The following is a 19751-nucleotide window of genomic DNA, read 5'->3' as shown; positions in this document are numbered from 1 at the left end:
GTTTTGAGAGTATTGAATTTGCATTCCTGCATGCTATTTTTGTCCTAGAAGACACACGTGAACATACGCTTGTCCCTTAGAAAACCTTTGAACGTTTGCCCATTGCGGTGTTTTTAAAGACAACCGGTATCACGTTTGCATCAATTCATTTTTAATTTCCTTGTTTGCTTACATTTCTACCTATTCCACGTCAATTATGTTTACATAACACTCCATTTAGGGAGAGTGACAGCCCAGATATCTATCTGATTCCTTCAAACATTAACACATATAGAATCAGTGTCAGAGGCTGCTGGTGATAGAGAATTCACTGATTGCCTGTTCTCCCTATTGTATTCAGTGAAGGATAATCCATGCTTACAAAAATAGCTGAGCAGAGTGTTTCAATTATAAGCAGAGCATTTCAAAATATTCATTAGGAAGTAATATGATAGTCTAGTTTGGCTACATCCCAATCACTTTTTCTCACTAAATTTCATGCCAAAATGACTTTATTAAGACAGATACTGTGGTCTGTTTCAATTTTTCAACAAGGCAGTCCTCCAACATCCATGATTTTGTTCTAGGGCTTCAATGCAAGCTTTGTGCATCATTGTACTAAAAGTAAAGGAAACTGTGCCAGCAATCATATTAAGACAGCGAGTGAGTGATGACTCATGATACTTTGGTCTAAGCTGGCACTAGTCAGATGTTTCCCAGATCTTGATATGTTTGATAAATAAAGATTGAGTTTGTTGAATAGAGATAGAGATTGATCATTCTAACTATGCATAACATCGATAGCGTATGTGTAGGTTTGGGCCGAGCATGTGCGTTCCAGAGATAAGAAGACTACGGTTTGTGGAGACCGGGTGTAACGTGTCCATGTGATTTATAGACACTGCAGTATGCCTCAAATCTGTTATTGTTTCTAGATGTTATTTATTTCTAATCTTGTTCCTGCTTGAATTCCATTAGTATGGCACAAACACTGACCAAATACAAATCACACCCATGCCTGCAAAATCACACAGAAAATAGAAATAAAAAGAAGAAAAAACAATTTTGGTTCATTCGTGCACCTACACATTTGGTTCCCGAATAGATAATGAAATACAGGGTGAATTTCCGATGATGAGTCAATAAAGAGGATCGTTATCTCTGAAGCTGTGCCCCCTGCACATGCATAGATTTATAAAGCTGACATTTTCAGAGGCCAAACTGTCAGCTTAATTAAAAGAGTATAATTTATCACAGTATTATTGGCAGCAAGAATGTGTATTGCAACAGGAACTTTCATTAATGTGGAGATGATTATCTGACCAAGAGAAAGAACACGTGAGGCAGGTATTGAAAAGAACTGGTCAGAACTGTGTGAGAAAAGTGAAGAAAGCGTTAGTAAGAGATGTGTGAGTCCTATGATTGCCTCCTAGCTCCTTTTGTTTAGTCAAAGCCTACGCTTAACACGGCCATTGATTTGAACTGAGCACAAAAGCCGAACATTGTTTAAACTAGAAGAATGAGAACCACCTGAGCACTCAGACTGTTGACTTTTTGTTGTTGTCAGTCCAAAGCTGAAAAATTGATTGTAAGTTGCAACCTGGGTCTTAATTATACCAAAATCAATAGGGATTCAGAGGTTTAGCTCTACAATGGCACACTCCATTGGTATTGGCAGAGTAGTGTGTGTTGAAGGTGATTTAAAGGATGAGTAAGATGCTTTTTATGGCTGTTCCCAGTATGGTAGCTCTAAGATGGTTACTTTTATATCTGTACGGTGCTGCCGTTCCTCATATAAAGTGGGCTAGGTGTAATAGAATATTCTATCTTCAACTATCTTCAACTTTGGTTTTGTATTTGCTTAAACAATTTTGACAAAAATGAACCTTAAATCTAAATGTGCTTAAATGCTCTAAACATAATTATCTATAGTGTTTGAACGGTGTAATTCTTATGGTTGTACAACTTGTCATAATATAACAACCTGCAATAGACTTATGTCATAACAGTTCATGTACTTAGGGATGTGGTAGCTCAGACTACTGGTCGGAAGGTCATGAATCCCAGGTCTACCAAGCTGCCACCGCTGGGTCCCTGAGCAAGGCCCTTAACCCTCAATTGCTCAGTTGTATAAAGTGAAATAAAATGTAAGTCATTCTGGATAAGGGTGTCTGCTAATTGCCGTAAATGTGCTTACCATATCTCACACCTGTTGTTATTATTATTGTTATTATTGTTATTATTACTAATAATCTATTATTATTATTATTATTATTATTATTATTATTATTATTATTATTATTATTATTACCAATAATCTATTATTATAATATAATATAATATAATATAATATAATAATTATTATTTTTATTGTTATTACTACTAATAATAATGTACTGCATGATCCGTAATTAAGCTAGTGTTAAACAGAGAACAGTTTTAACTGATGTGGCAGAGATCAGGGATCTGTATATGTGTGTGCATGGATAGACTGAAATGTTTATTTTTTTGTTTTTGTTTTTTTGTTTTTTGATGATGAATATATGCCTACTTCTTCCAGTTTTCTAGCATCTTTTTGAAGTACAATCAACTGGTACAACCGTTTTTGGATAGCTATTCTTAGAGTTTAACAAGTTTTTGCAGAAATTATAGTTAGTGGTTCTCTAGTGGTTCAGTAATGGACGTGCTGATGCTTTAGTTTCAGACAAACTGACGGAAATGTTTCTCAGATGCACTATGTGGCCACAAATAGGAGCTCAACCTGGCCGAGCACTAAAGTGCTCTAATGGCGTAATGGGCTATTAGTCTGCACTACAGTTACACCTCTCATCATTTCTCTTTCTCGCCTTCCCTATTTCTCGTTCTCTTACTTTTACTCACTCAATTTCTGGCAGGTATCATCTGCATCAAGTTTATATATTCACAATTATTTGTGAATATACAAACTATACCACCCCCCACCCACACACATATCCTCACCACACACACTTGCACGGCGAGACAAATCAATCAATGCAACTTGAGCTTAGTCGATTCTCTTTGTCAACTTTTGCCTCCTGACTGCCAATCTATGTTTTTATGTAAGTCAGCAGGGTGTATTTAAAGACTTCTACACCACTGAGATTCACTAATTGAGCCAACACCTTCAGTCAAGTGGGATATTTTTGGCAGTGCAACAGTAATTAGGGATGACATGAGAGAACAATGGTGAATATGTGATATACACAGTTTTTATGGTGTGCTACTTTCTCTAGTTTCTTTTAGAAGGCACAGACAAATGTTGCATATTGAAGTGATTCCAGACACCTTCCACACCAGGAGGATCACATAAGATGTGTCATGTATGGGTAACTTTAGTATCTTTAGGTTATGTACAGATAAAATTAAATTTGAGGTAGTTCCATGCATGCCATTCCCTCCTGACCCAAAATAAGATAATTTAGCTTAATGAGATATTTCCTGCGGTCTGCTCACAAATTCAAATAAATAAATAAAAGAAATGGGTTGGCTTTAAAAACCCAGATGTTTTACAGTCACTGAATGTCCCTCCCTTAAGTTAGTTCATTTTTAAAATCTTTTAAAAATGCACATTGGCATTATAGATTCTTCTGAGTTATGGACAACAAAAAGACAACTGTTTAAACTTATTTTATCAGCTACTTCAGAGGGAATAATCTCACACAACTTTACACTCTTAGACATCTTGATGAGTATAGTTAATGGTGGGGTCTCCGTTGTTTGAGGAATGCTTCAGAAAACTGCGTTGGGCCACCAAACAAAACAAAAACAAAACTAACGTGTAGCCAATGAGCAGAAAGGGGTGTGTGTTGTCAATATGGGCAAAGAGAGTGTTCAGTGCACGTGTGTGACTGTCAGGGATGCGGGGGTAAAAACGACCCAAATGCAGGATAGCATTAAAAAAACAGGATGTATTAACTAAAAAAAGAACATGAAACATTGACACGGACTAGAGACAGGACGACAGAAGACAACAGAGGATTCTGTGCTGCTCAAGGCAACATGGCACAGTTAAATAGACCAAACAATGAACACATGAGGAACAGGTGTGCAGAGACGGGGAGGAGTAAACAAGGGCGGGGCAGACACGTGACGGGGAACAAAAACAAGAACACGTGGCCAAAGTCCGGGCTGAATCCTGACAGTGACATTAGCAGAAAGCGATTTTAACATTGACACGGTGGATTAAAACAAAGAAAGAAAGTGAAGAAAGGCTTACGATAAGGCAAGAAGTAGGACCCATGTTAATATAGGACCAGCTTTCCAGCGCTGGAGAGAACTGAACGTCTTCCGGGTGAAAGGGAGAAAAACTTTTCACGGTACAACACACAGTACTACATACCCTCAGTAAAATATACCCTCAGTCAGCTGCCCCAACAGATTCCGCCATAATACTTGTCTGGGTTATACTTGGGTTATACTTGGGTTATACTTGTCTGGTGTATGTGTGGGCGGAGCTATCAACACAGGGGTGGTACCCATTTGGGTAAGGGGCGTGTTTGTTTTGGTGATTTCAAATGTCAACATTGGCTTTCAAACAACGGAGACCCCACCTTTAAATATTTCAAACTCATTGAAGGTGTTCTGCTCCAGAGGGTAAACTCCCTTTAATAGCGAGTTTGCAAGGAACAAACTGTTTAAAATTTCATCCAAGAGTGAACTTTTTCTGCTTAAAGTACCAGAACATTTTTGTTTGGAGAGGTACACAAAGCAAAGGCGGTTTATAAGATGGGAAAACAGAAGACATATGGACTGTTTTCTTGATTGCTATCCTCTAATCTGTAATGCCACATTTCAACAGCTTTCCACAGATATTCACTGTATGTGTGGGTTTAGGTGATAAAGGGATGGCTTGAATGAATTAGGACCATCTGCAGTGCGTACTTCCAATGGCAGAGCTTCAGTGAAAGACAAGTTGCCAAGATCTTAGTACTATTTGCTCGTATCTTGAAATAACAAAATAATAATAATGAACAATAACGGGGCCTTTTGATGGAGAGAAGAATGACCCCACCACCTCCACCCCACTTTGAGATATAGCTTCGAGATACCATAGACCGCACACTTCCCAAACCTGAGACCTAGAGCTATTACAGGAACCCGTCCTCTTTTTTCAGGCGGTCCCCTGAACAATCTTTAAGGTCTTCCTTCTGTCTCCTCCTTTAATCCTTAATTTTTAACACCCTCTCTATCTCGCTTGACTTACAGCAATCCATCATTTGCCCGTCTACTTCTGTCTGTCACACCTAAACCTCTGCATTCTTTTTTTCTCTCTGTTTTCTCAGTTCCTCACTTTTTAAGCACTTTTTCCTTCTCCAGAGAAACACAGCAAAAAAGGAGCAAAAGTAATTTGTCATGCCCTAGCATTTGCTTTTCAGGCAGCCTGATTTTATAGAAGTGACGGATGTGGATGTGCCATTGCACAGGAAGATGGATGGTGTGCAATGCTCTGAGCATTCCTTATTGGCTCATTATTAGGGAGTTAGAGTGCATCACAGAATGCTTGCTGTCAAAATGCTCAAGTATTTATTGATTCTTGCAGAGATTTGCAGTCAGTGCCGGTGTTTGAACTGCTAAGAACCTCCTCTTCTTGCTTTCATATTTTTTCCAAATTATTCTTTTTTTCTCTCTCTTTATGTGATTTAGTTTCACCTTTCTCACCTTTATTTCTTAGTCCTTCAAACATTGGGAGTTTTTATACTCTAATTCTGGAGGCTTGCACAGTTTATGCTTGCATTACACAGTATTAGGTTTATTCTGTGCATCTCGTCTAAAAGAAATTGGTTAACAGTGCATATTGTAATAGGCATAAATTTCACTCCTAAGCATATTTTTTTTTTGAATGTACAAATGCTGCTCTTTTTGATTTTCTGTTTCAAATCGAACAACTTAAATCTCTGCAAGTGCTAAGATTTCTGACAGGCTAACACATTTGGGTATCTATTCAAGTGACTAAAGAGTATAACATGGGGAAACACTAAACTTGGGATGTGGTAGCTCAGTGGATAAGGTGTTCGACTACTGATCGGAAGGTCATTGGTTCGAATCACAGGTCCACCAAATTGCCACTGCAGGGCCCCTGAGCAAGGCCCTTAACCCTCAATTGCTCAGGTGTATAAACTGAAATAAGACAATGTAAGTCACTCTGGATAAGAGTGTCTGCTAAATGCTGTAAATGTTAATGTAAACTTAGCAATGCTTACAGTAACCGATGGCAGTTTTGGTGTTAGATGAAGCAGATAAAAAGGGAATCAGTAAGAGTTTGTTGGACCCTGTCATTCTATTAACAGCTTTCCACACCTCATTTGGGCAAGTAATGACTAACTAATTACAAGCCACTGTTCAAACAGCAGCCAGGCATCATCAGATCAGTACTCTTTATCTTTCTTCTTATTATTTTCATCTTATGTGATCGTTCATCTCAGATCTGACTTGAACGTTCCACATATACGCTCCGTATACGTAGAATGACGGTATAACGCTTATTAATCATTTTCTAGTAGACAAATGCACATCGCTATTTGATTTCAGCAGCAGGTAGACTGGGAAAAGGTGTGGAGAGCAATTGTTTTATTCCTCTAACATCCCTATTTATAAGACACTCAGGTCTTTAAAAGCAGCGGATGCTTTTATATCAGCTATAAGCACTGCAAATGGCACCCCAGAACAAAGTCAGGGTAGAGCTAAATTGCACAGCGTTTCCTGAGATAATTGGGTTATTTGCTTTCCTTTGTGGAATGAGAAAGCGAGCGGTAGGTATGTGGAGAGTGAAAGATAAAGAGGTGAGCGTTAGATAAAGGGGAAAGTAGCCTAATGGAGAATGATGAAAGACGGTTTGTTTAGCTGGTAGACGATTACTAGTAAACCGCACAGAATGCAGTGTCTGCAATCGTATGCAACTAATTATAATCTTGTAAAGCCGATGTCTAATAAAGTCCAAAAATTACAGTAACCGAATGCAACATCTCAGAGCTGTTTATGCAGTGACTCCAGAAAGAATCCTCTCGATTGTATTAACTAAATTTCCAGCCTACAGTGTGTTTGCAAAGACAGTATAACAGTTTCACAGGCTTCACCGTTTTCGTTTTAATCCTTGAGTACCGCAGACGCCATAATCTATATTGTGGATAACCGATGGTTACTGATTCGTTACTGATCCTTTAGGTAGACTATGGCGTCTGGCAAGAAAGACACGAAAACATATTTTAGACTTAAGCGTGGGTTGTGATCTACACTTAATGAGGTGGATCAAACAGAAGTTTTCCACAGAATGACTTTCCTAATCCAGAGGTGAAAGCATTCAAGAATGGCTGTTCAACCTGCTATAATTATGATGACACGTGTCATTAACAGAAGGTCTGTAAAGATCTTTTCTGAAAGCATGTTGGTTTAGAATTTCCTTTTCTTTAAAACTACATATCCTGAGTGGGATAAGGTAGGATCAAGTAATTATATATTATATTATGTTATCTCCATTGTCTTTACCCCAGATGCTCAGATGGAACAGACTATAAAGACGATAACAGATCACATAGCATAAAGAGCACAGGCACTACAATTTTTCCCTAATTAATGCTTTGTCCTGTGTCCCAATGAGGACATTTTAGGAGAGCTCTTGATTTCTTAATTTCACATAAAAACAACTGTAATTAAACAGCAGTTGCAAGAGGGTTATTATTATTATTATTATTATTATTATTATTATTATTATTACCGCAGCATAAGTTATGTAGGTTCACCTACAGTATATTTGGAACTGAAATTTAAACTCAGTGACTTTTTCTAAGTAGTGTTATGCAGCTACAGCTAAAATTCAGCAGTCAGTATAGGAACAATTCTTACAAAGTTTTTCTAGCCTTTCTTTAAGGGGAAGGGTTTGACTTTATAACCTGCATCAGATAACTGAGTTTACAGAGATCTTATGGCATCTACTGCTGTTATCACTGTGACTGTAACTTAACGCTGTCTGTTTCCACCCTCCATAACTCGGGGATCTGATAACCAATAAGGCCCTGAGTCTGGCAGGACAAAACGCTGGTCCCAACTCCAATTAGTTCTGCTTGGTTTGCGGCAATGGACCACCTCTTCAACCGTTGACAATGCCAGCTGGACCATTAAAGCAGAATCCAGGCACCGAATTGTGAAACAAGAACGTGTATTTCAATAAGACAAGCAGATAAAAATATATATTGGGCTGTGTTAGAAAATTATTAATATGAATGACTATGGCATCAAAGCAGTTCTAAAGTAATTACATACACACAAACAACGCAAACATTATCTGAAAGCCTTGAATTAAAATCGGTTCGTCAGAACACAGCCGCATTTCTATAATGTTTTGGAAGCCGATGTGGGTGCGTCTAAGAAAAAGCTCTCCCACCTGTCTTATCCTTTCAAATTGTAGATACTGAAAGGTCTGGAGAAAAATAAATGGTCCTTGATTCTTTTTTTTTTTTTTAATTCTTGTGAGATAACTTTGTTTTTACTTCTAGCTTTAGCTCCTTGGATCACACACAAAAAAAAATAGATGGCAGGCTTCAGCAGGGTCAGTTAAAGGTAGACTGAAAAACAGGAGACTTTAAAGCAGCCTTAAATGACCTTTTTCCAGCAACACATTCAAATATTCCTGTAAATAAATCGTACTAAAATAGTTTCATGAAAATAAAAGAAAGCAATGTCTTTCTTTTCAGCCATTTCCCAGATAGGAATCTGCAATCCTGTTCCTCACATTCCTGAGGGTTAATGATTCAGGTTCTTATTCAGACCTTCTAGGAATATACATATTTATACGTGCATATTTAGTCATTTACTCATCATGCTGTGGCATGGAGATATATACTTAGCAGCCAGTCTTTGGTTTGACTGAGTGACTCTCACAGCTTAACACCACTACACACAGTGAATCATCACTGCAGTAAAACACCCACCACATCCAACACTTTCCCCAAATCACACATAACCCATAGCACTAGCTCATTTGTTCTTTTCAATATGTGTATTTAAAGCAATACATTTAAAACTGATGTTAGCTGTCCTTCATGAGATTTTCCCAACTTAGCCATACCCTACGTTCTCCAGTTAAAACATGTCTTAAAGTTCTTCCATGAAGTTCCACCAAGCCTGGGCTCAATAATTATTCTATTACACATGGACAGAGACTGAGCGTGTGTTGTAAAATCACTAAAGAGAGAAAGAAGCCGCATTTGTCATCCTCGGCGTTCTCATTATCTTGTTCAAAGGCATACAATTAGCCCCCTGCTTAACACCAGTTCATAATCCACTAAACAAACACAATCCTAGCTCAATCACGTTAGCGCATGCTAACAGGATTTATGATGCTGATTTGCAGCTTGTCAGTCTTTGTTTTTATTCAGCATGGTTTTAACCACTGACACTTTGTTTTGTTCTCTCATCCAGACTATCCATAAAATACCGAAGTCAAGTAATATTAGTAACAAATTGCAACTGGTCTTATTTTTCCTTCTGCTTTAGGCATAATGCTTTGTTTTCAATGCTGTTTTAAACATCAGGTTGCTTTTGCACTCTGTTCTTTCTCGGATAGATAAGAGAGGACAATTAACGGTCAAATATCAGTGACGTGAGAGAAAAGAAATGTAGTAAAAAAACAAAACATGTCAAGGCAATTATCAGCACAACGGGACATCAAATACTAGGCTGAACTCCACTGTGAAGATGGCAGGATGGCAGTCTGCTTTTGCATTAATACTCATGTACAACTTTTAAATGATTTTATAAAAAAAAAAAAAAAAAAAAAAAAAAAAAATTGTGAAATCGTTGTTTTCTTTGCTGAATGAAGTCAATTAAACTGGAATTTCTAAAGGAAGACTGTTCGATCGTTAAGATAACAGGGTGTCTACTCGGTTGTTTATACAAAGACATGCTTTATACATCATCACCTTATGAACCATTCTTTTAAACCGACATCCTTGTTATAATGAATTATGAGGTGTGTTATTATAACCTAGCCATACAGCAATATAGATATTGTTGCAATGGAAATTACTGGTGTTACTGTTTGAAATTTTCAGCATGATAACTTATTTGGAATATATATGTTTCACGGTATCATGGTATTAATTAATTAACTATTTAAACACACAATCACGTTCATTAATTTTTTACCTATATTTGTAAAAAGTCAACATGAACAACCCACAGTGACGATATGATAGACAGTGTTGTAATGTAACGGAGTACAAATACTTCGTTACTGTACTTAAGCAGAAATGTCACGTATCTGTACTTTACTTCGCTATTTAAATTTATGTCAACTTTCACTTTTACTCCACTACATTTCCTAGATAAAATGTATAGTTTTACTCCGTTATATTTCCACTAAGCGTCTTCGTTACTCGTTACTACAAAATAAAATCAGAAGAAATGTGTGCGACTGCAATAAGGGAGGTTTGGCGAATCACTGCTCCTAGATTGCATTACGCAGCTCCGCACAAATGAAACCGCCATGGAAGCCCCTACTGGAGGACCTCCCGTTATCGTAGACCAGGGGTGGCCAACCAGTCAGAGACCAAGAGCCACATTTTTTACTGTGTTACCGCAAAGAGCCACATCATACACATGAGCACATGTGATCACCTTTTTTTCCCTGCCATTTTGAGAGCGAACTTGACACAAATTGTTTACTCAAATGATCTTGCTCCTACTGGAAATCTTTGAGGTATTTTCATCCCACTCACATGCACGTTTGACGAAAATACCGTATTGAACTCAAGTGAAGCGAACACGCACATTAAAAAGACACAAATACAAACTTCGATATGAACGTAAGAGGCACATGAAACCGGGCAAAGAGCAGCATGCGGCTCGGGAGCTGCGGGGTGGCCAAACGTGTCGTAAACGACCACCCCGACGATAGTGGTGAACAGGGTGAAGAAGATAACGTTATACACCCGTGGCCGTATTTGCAAGAAATGTTTCTGTACATTGGAATGAAAGATTCTTCCTACCGGATGAAGTGCCTCTTATGCCTACCGAAAATCACTGAAATTTTACTTTTTACTTTTACTTCAAATACTTCAGTACATTAAATATCAGAAAATGACTTTTGATACTTAAGTACATTAAATATCAGATACTTTAAGACTTTTACTTGAGTAATATTCTAAAAGGTAACTTTCACGTCTACCAAAGTCTTTTTCTAGTACGATACTTGTACTTTTTCTCAAGTATTGCTTTCTAAAACTTTATACAACACTGATGATGGACCTACTGTATGTTGTTGTTGGGTGACTTGTTAACAGGGAATATATAAAAACAGCATTTCCCACTTAACGTAACTTATTTGGTCTAATGGCAGATTTTTTTTTTTTTTTTTGCCAGAATCATTTGTCAGCAATTGACTGGCTGGTCTTGATGAAGCGTTTTGTACAGGAGTACAAATATACCTGGACCTTTTTACATGCACATTTTAGATTGGACTCAATTTTAATGCTTTTATTATTCATGGATTATGGTAATTGCTCTGGGTAAAAAGTTGGTGATTATAATAATAAAAAATGTCCATTCTGTGGGAAAGCATGCACACTGGTTTGTTTTTCGTTGAGAGTGTGGGGCATGGTAACTACCGCTACTCTGAAAGTGTTCAGTTCCCCATTGAACCTCAGAACAAAACCTCACACTAATTAGCCTCATTGGGTTTGTTCCGTCTCTTCTACCCTCCTTCTTGCTCCACCTTGCCATCCGCGCTCTCTAACACTGTTCACAAATAGTGCTATCAATGGCTTTTAGAAACAGCTAAATGGGTTCAACCCTTCACACTGAAAGGCACATCACACTGGTTCAGTCAGGACAGGACGCTTTGTAGATGTTTGTGATGGAAATGAGATTAAAATCCACTTAAAAGCATTGTGCCTGCACTTGCATAGTGACAGCTTTGAGGCTGCATTGCATTGATTTTAATAAGGCTTCAGGAATGTATTTATTACAATCTTTATTATAATGCTCGCAGGTCTTTGGTGTTTTTTTGCATTCTTCAGTAATGCTTCACGTGATTCATTAAATCTATTTGTTTTAACAGAGACTTAAGTGAGAACTTCATCCAGGCCATTCCCCGCAAGGCCTTCCGGGGGGCTACAGATATCAAGAACCTGTAAGTTAAACATCTCACTGATTTAATATATATTTATATTCGATATAAAGCTGTCTGTCTTTTATGTTAACAGTGCATATAGTTTGGTAAAAGTGCATGCATTTTAAACAACTTTTGACCTTCAAGTCTCAAGTGCCTCGCAAAGATGTAATTAATGGCCTGTACACTCACTCTATCAGTACGAGATAATTCATAATTGAGCCATCATGGAAACCCACTGGGACCTGATTTAGGTCTAAAGCGCTCTTGCTATTCAGCATGACTACACCGATATTGATTTCACCAGGCAGTAAGCGTAGTTCCCGCATATAATAAGCTCTTGCTTATGGGAATGACTGTTATTAAAAGGCACGAGAAAAAAAAAAGAGGTGGTGTTAGATGATGGGACATTCTGCATTGCTCATCGCTTTCACTACTATGTTCTGAATATTGGAATAGTTGATGTGAATTGATCCTGTTCTAAGCTCAAAGTGTGTGTGTGTGTGTATCCTTTAACTTCTGTCTTGTTCATCCAAATTGTCTTTTGCCTCCACAGTCAGTTGGACAAAAATCACATCGGCTGTATTGAAGATGGAGCATTTCGGGCACTCAGAGGGTTGGAGGTTTTGTAAGTAACATACTCAGGTCTTTCATTAAAACTCACACACACATAAATCATTTACATATCAGTTACAAAATATTCATTATTTGTACAGACCTATTGTTATTTCATAATAAGTATCAATTTAGTATTGACTGCAATGATAAGCTCCGTTTCTCTTTGAATCAGTGCATCAATCCCGAGTAAAAAGTGGTTTCCATGAGTTTCTGTGCTACCTGTTCATGATCAGGCTAAAACTATTGCACGTTAATGTTTATTTTAATGCTCACTACTCTTGCAAAACCCAGCCCCAGACTTGTTCCCACCTCTGAGAGGTTGAATTCTACTTATGCTATACTTATACTTATTGCAAATACCTGCAACTGCCATTTTATTATTATTATTATTATTATTATTATTATTATTATTATTATTATTATTATTATTATTAATGATTTTTGAGTCAACTAACCGTCATTTTTCATGATAAAGACAAGTGTTATAAAAATACACATGTGGTAATCACACATGTTACAGATGTGGTAAAAACACTCTTCCCTCGAACCCACAGATCTTATCATAGATCATTCATCTGACAGGAGCTGAGGTAGTGATTGGATTTTAGCCATATTGCTTTGTATAGCTTTGTGGTTGTTTGTGTGGGTGTGAGTATGTTGTGTGTGTGTGTGTATGTGTGTGTGTGTGGTATGACAGAGAACAAGACTGATAAAAATGACCTCCAGCAGAGGTCTATGGGAACAAAAGCGATCTCTGCTTCCTATTAGGAAATCATCACACCCTGCCAGACACTGACGAGACTTTGTAAACCTACATAAGCTCCCCAAGGCTTGCAAACAGACATCCTCCAAAAAGCAATTTCAACATTTTGCACCTCTTAACATTCCTGGTTGGTCTGAATTTGCCATGTGGCGCTTACAATGTTTGGCTCTTGATCGATGTTATTTTCCATCTGCAAGAGATGGGGTGTTACTTGCCCTCCAGGAGGGTGAAAGAGAGGCAGGTGATTGAGGAATGGCAACCAAAAAAAAAAAAAAAAAAAAAGGTGATACCTTTAGAACATGATGTAAACCAACTGCACAAACCATTCAGAATATAAACAGTTATAATATTACAGGGAAAAGAAGAACTGATTCCGGATCAGCAGTTTATGTTCAGAGTATATCTCGTTATCTAAGCAGTGGCAATCAAACAGAATTAGCTTTTGGCAGGATAATATTTAATTGCACATTATCTTGCTTGATGTTTCACAGAACACTAAACAACAACAACATCAGTGCCATACCAGTGTCGAGTTTTAACCACATGCCCAAGCTGAGGACGTTGTAAGTAAAACACACACACAAAATATATGCCAATGGTTGCACTTCTAGACGTATAGAATGTTTCAGAGTAAATTCTATTTAATGAAAACCTAGACACACAGTCATTTAAGTAAGCACAGGCTATTTTTCCGACTAAATAAGTAATGGCGATATGTAGTGCTAGTCGGTCTTAACCACGAACCCATGTATTATATAAATCAGACTAAAACCAGGAAATTCAGATTCAGTTATTTACAGCTGCTTAATAATGTCTTGCTAAACATGTCGGTCTTTATGTCCGATCAGGAAAACTGTTTTCAGTGTAACATACTACTGACATTTAAGACCACCTCTCATGACATGCCACAAAAACAGACTATTAATTTAAGAATTTTTTAAGCAGCACTTTGGTCTCTCTGAACCCTTGTCCGCAAACTTTTATGACATTTTTATTTACTTAGAGTTCATTTTTTTGGTCTGCTCAGCAGGCAGCTCAGCAGCTAGCGAAACCATTGTCCCACACAGTTTTGAGCCAGAAGACACACACACACTATCATTCCATGGAGTTTTGGTGGGCAGCCATCGGCCACACTAGGGTTTGTAGCCGTGCCAGAAACCATTTCCTCAGTTGATCCTCAAAAGTTTCAGAGCGAACAGCTCTAGAAATGAATACCCCCCTCTGACCCTATTGTGTATATATAATTAGAAAATGTGAATGCATGCTGAAATAAAAAGTACTTTCCCAAATTTTCATAAAGTTAAAAAAAAACAAAAAAAAAAACAATACCACCCACTATTTAAACTGCAACTTGTTTTTTTTCCCCCTCAGATTACAGGACATTAGACATGATTGCTTTGGGTTTCTGTCACGAAATGTAATACTGACAATAGTTTTATTACAAAATACATATTTTAACAATGATTTCATTTATTAAGCTATAAAAAGCAATTGCCCCTAAATATAATGCCACCGTTGGTGGCAACAACTGCAATCATGTGTTTGCGATAACTAGCATTGAGCCTTTCACATTGCTGTGGAGGAATTTTTGGCCCGTTGTTCTTTGCAAAATTGTTTTAATTCAGCCACATTGGAGGGCAAATACTTTTTCACAGCACTGTGTATCTCCTAGGGAAGATGATGCATGACATAAATGTGTCAGTACTGTTATTAAAATGTCAATAATACACCATTTCATTCTACATGGACACTATATCTATATCTATATTTATTGTATTACTTGTTTTCATTTATGGAGTTCTGATGAAAGTTTTTGTAACTACGTAAAATCGGAATCACCTCATTTTAATTGGATTTTCCTCCTTTAGCCGTTTGCACTCAAATAATCTGAATTGCGACTGCCACCTGTCCTGGTTGTCCCAGTGGCTGCGTCAGAGGCCAACGCTTGGTCTGTTCACACAGTGCTCATCTCCACCACAGCTCCGTGGGATCAACGTGGCCGAGATCCAGAAACATGAGTTCAGTTGTTCAGGTAAGTCCTTTTTTTTTTTTTTTTTTTTTTTTTTTTAAACCATCTTTCCAAGCTGTTGTTCAGAAATATACAGTGCAAAGGCCTTCAGAGCCTCCTAGGTTTATTCTCCTTACTGCAATGCAATGTGTCCGTAGTATCATCATATCAAACAAAAGCCATGCTGATAACAGCTCGTATGTTCATCATCCTTCTTATTTGCCGAGCCAGAATAAAAAAATTGAAGATATGCACTGCTGTTTCTTAGATAAGTAAAAGACAACAACAGGTAACTCCCTCACTGTTCTCAAAGAAAGTATTGAGGCTGTATGAGAACCAGTGGGGGTATGCAAGGTCATCTCTAGCTTCCAACTGCATCTGAGGGTTTTGTGGAATCAGAGGATAGACAGCTCATTCCAAATCTTAAATATTTGGTGTCAGGCTTAATTAAAATCTTGAGCCATAATTATGATGAGGAATAAAAGTCAGTTTATTCCAGTTAGCATAAAAAGCCTCTCAGAGTCCGTTAAACAGTCTTCATTGCCCTTGTATACTGTTATACCATTGTTAGCATAAATTTCGGACAGACTTCCTCCATACAAAAAAAAGCAGATTATATTCACAAAGACTTGCTTTTTTAGATAATCGCCAATTTCACTCACTCCTTTGGGGCCCCAGAGGCCTCCAGTGAGACTGTTAGTTTCTGTTCATAGGCTAACAGGACAAGGTTCTTTTAGACAGAACTGGGCCTTGTATTAATTACTCAGAGGAAGTCATAGCAGCTGAGTTTGGAACATCATGGAGCCAGTGCAGGTTGGGGACTGTGAACCTTTTCACATGCCTTGTGATTTTTCACACAAGCATGCAGCACGACAGGATATGAACTATTTACTGACAGTGGGAACGGAGCTTCAGGCAAGATACAGAGCAGATGATAAATAAAAAGTTGGGAAAATACATCTGCAAATATGGTGGTGCATCTGACCTGCAAAATCCTCAAGAGGATGCAACATGGATGTTACATAGATGCTGTTTAAGATGAGGAAAAAGGTTAGAACATAAACTTTGGTTTGGGTTTCCATGTCAACAAATGAGGCACTATCAGGTTTCTATTGATAATTATATGTTTCATAATATTAATAATATTTCCTTCTCTTGTAATATTCTCATGTTCATCATATTGAGTAGAAACCCAATTCACAAACCTGAAAAAAATCATCTGTATCTCCTAATCAGGCAGACGTAAACCATGTCTCCAGAGCCCTGACCAGCGCATGAACTCGCAGTGCAGAGATCGTTACTGTGCGACTCGCTGGCACATAAATGCATGTTGGCTGCTTTTTTACAGGGAGGTGTGTGTATATGTGTGTGCATGCTTATGCATAAGAGGACACCTGGGTGGGATTTAGGGTGCATAATTGGGATGCATTTTGCTGTCCGGATAGTGGGAAGGCTTTTATCGAGTTTAAACTTTATTTATTACATCTTTATTTAAACTTGTTATCTCTTATTATTTGGTATTATGTTTGTTTTCTGAGAGTTAAGTGATAAATGTATCTACTTTTTCTACTGTATCTACTTTCTATTGTCAAGGCTGGATAAAAGCATGGCCTTTTGTTACGCTAAGCATTTAAGTAGTTGTAATTAAGTTAATGGGCCGTGAACTAGTGCCAGGAATTTCACTGTGTAATGCTTATGTGTACAATTCCACTCGATATGGCCAGACACACTAGGGAAAAGTGTTAACCATGTATATAGATGGCGTACAGACAGGCGTAAACACCTTTGTTAATAGGAGTATTTCAACAATCCAGATTTGTTTGTGCAATTTGGATTAATCTGGACCCACCTGGAAATAAACCAGAATTACCTTCACACGTATTGAAGAATTGTTTCTTATTTGGCACATTTTGAGGGCATAGTGATGCCCTCAGTGTGGCTTCTTTCTCTTTGACTTCCTCTCCTTGACTCTACCTCCCTCTATTCTCTGGTGCCTTTCCTCACTTCCCGTATGCCGGATGCGTTTCTCTGGTTATGAATTAACCAGTAGGCAGCCGGCACAACCAGAACTCTGTAAAAGAGAGAGAGAGAGAAGCAAATCAAATATTCATTGGTCGAAAGGCTCCCAAGGACCAGATTTGTTATGCAGTGCAAATTAGCCCATTTAAAAGTCTGTTTTATTCGCTTTCTAGGTTAGGCTGTCTGGAGGGTATCACAGTGCAGTGTTATCTTCTTATGACAGGTGCAGAGCAAAAAGTATCAGGAGAGAACATGGAGAGTGAGAGACTGTTATAGTGTATGCATATTGCTGCGCCCTCTTCTTTCAGAGGCAAGGGATAAAGCGCTGAATTGTGGTGAGAAGCGCTGATTGTGCGGATTTCAAAGCACTCCCTTGGGCAGTGGACTGCATTAATGCGTCTTTAATATGCAGTGTATCGTACTAGAGGTGATTTTAGCTCGTCCTTGGCATTGCCAAGACACTATTACAACAGATTTTGTTTCAAAAGTAGTACAAACGATAAATTCCGTTTCTGTTTCATTTTTCCTCCATTAAGTTCACTTCACAGAATCCCCTATTATTCTCTTGCCTACAAGTGCTATATATTTGCAACTGACAGACATGGAACTTGCTAAACAGAAAAGGCTTAAGGTTGAACCTCATTTTTCCAGGGACTTGTCAAGACTAATGGTACCTCAAGCCAAAGCCACAATCCTTTCCTCTGTGGTCAGTTCTGAACTCAGGAGTTTGATTCTGCTGTAAAAATCATTGCCTTGCTGCTTAAATAAGAACGGAAGAAGATTTACTGTAGTCCGTCATACATATTTATATCATTTTTATTTCGTGCCTTAATAATTTATCTACTAATATTAACCATATTATGCCAAATAAGCAAATGCTTAAACAAAGGTAATGCATCGTATGGTTTCAAATACAGTAAACAACAGTAAAATAAAATCTGTTATATTACTTTTTGTTAATGTTTGCAGGTCAATCAGAGAATTCCAGCCCTCAGACATGCAATCTTGCTTCTGGCTCCTGTCCTGCCATGTGCACCTGCAGCAATAACATAGTCGACTGCAGGGGTAAAGGACTAACGGCCATCCCGGCCAACCTGCCTGAAAACATGGCTGAAATGTGAGTATACCATGATCAATATGAAATACCTCTACTATTACTACTACTACTACTACTTTGATATTAGTGCTACTTCATTTTAAAACTAAGGGAATTACACTATGCTATTTAAAATGGCAATGAACAGCTAAATAATATTTAATTTTTTTCTTTTCTTTTTTTTTTTTTTTACATCTTTTGTAAACATCTTTTTTTTTTATCCATTTCATTATTAATTGGGAATACTGGCCTACTGAATGGCTTTATCATCACTTTTTCACAAGAACACTGTACTTTGATGCCACGATTACCCCATTTTGATTACTGTAGGCTCCAAGGGCAGCTTTTCAGACTTCTAAGATTTAAACTTAACATAATGTACATATATCATCCTCAGGGAGCCTGAGTATCTGACTGTTCCCCTTTTGCCCTTTTCCTGCTGCGAACATATGTGAGCAATTACTCTAAAACCAACGGTGGCTTATCTGCATGCATGTCGCCCAGGGCATGTACTGTAGGCCGTGGTTATGATAACTTACTGTTCTAGGAAATCTCTTAAGATAATATCTTTATCTTATGCAGGATTGTGCAGCCTGTGTAAACCTTTTTATATATTTGGAAAAACCCTAGCAAAAAAAATCGTTGATATCTACTATTTAGAATTAATACACATCAAGAAGCTATGAAAGTAATAATTCTATATTATATCAATAATGTTAGGTAAACATTACATTAATTGATGTACATAGAGACACGTGAATGACATGCTCATACAAATTAAATTTACTGTATCTATTTATTTCATTATGGCATGATGAAATTAGCCTCGGGAAATACGCAAATAAAAATGACTTAATAAAGTTTACTTAGCTACATTTACAGCACATTTAATTGACGGATGCTTTTTATCCAAAAACGACTTACAACAGAGCAACAGAGGAAGTGATGATACATAATGTAATGTAGCCATACCTGACTAGTTACTTGTGGCAATTTACATTTTTATATAAATTGATTAATTAATTTTAAGGAATTTAGTAATCTGATGTGTGTAGTTACAGTCAGATTGTTAGAACAAATACTATAGCTGTGTCCCAAATGACACACAATACACTATGTATTTAAGTATGAATTGTAGAAGGGT

At 37.6% G+C, this 19751-nt stretch overlaps 1 protein-coding gene across 2 annotated transcripts in view; it reads left to right on the top strand.

The window, feature by feature from the left end:
• The window catches only part of slit1a (slit homolog 1a (Drosophila)), an 88632-nt gene that overhangs the window by 30887 nt on the left and 37994 nt on the right, over positions 1–19751 (top strand). For both annotated transcript variants that reach the window (XM_060864344.1, XM_060864343.1), the window contains exons 5-9: positions 12053–12124; positions 12660–12731; positions 13976–14047; positions 15353–15516; positions 18481–18628. In XM_060864344.1, coding sequence (XP_060720327.1) covers positions 12053–12124; positions 12660–12731; positions 13976–14047; positions 15353–15516; positions 18481–18628 — 528 coding nt within the window. The remainder of the gene's footprint in view (positions 1–12052; positions 12125–12659; positions 12732–13975; positions 14048–15352; positions 15517–18480; positions 18629–19751) is intronic.

This window comes from Tachysurus vachellii, chromosome 2 (genome assembly GCF_030014155.1).
Source record: "Tachysurus vachellii isolate PV-2020 chromosome 2, HZAU_Pvac_v1, whole genome shotgun sequence".
Lineage (NCBI taxonomy): Eukaryota > Metazoa > Chordata > Actinopteri > Siluriformes > Bagridae > Tachysurus > Tachysurus vachellii.
This window is presented reverse-complemented; position numbering and strand designations above follow the sequence as displayed.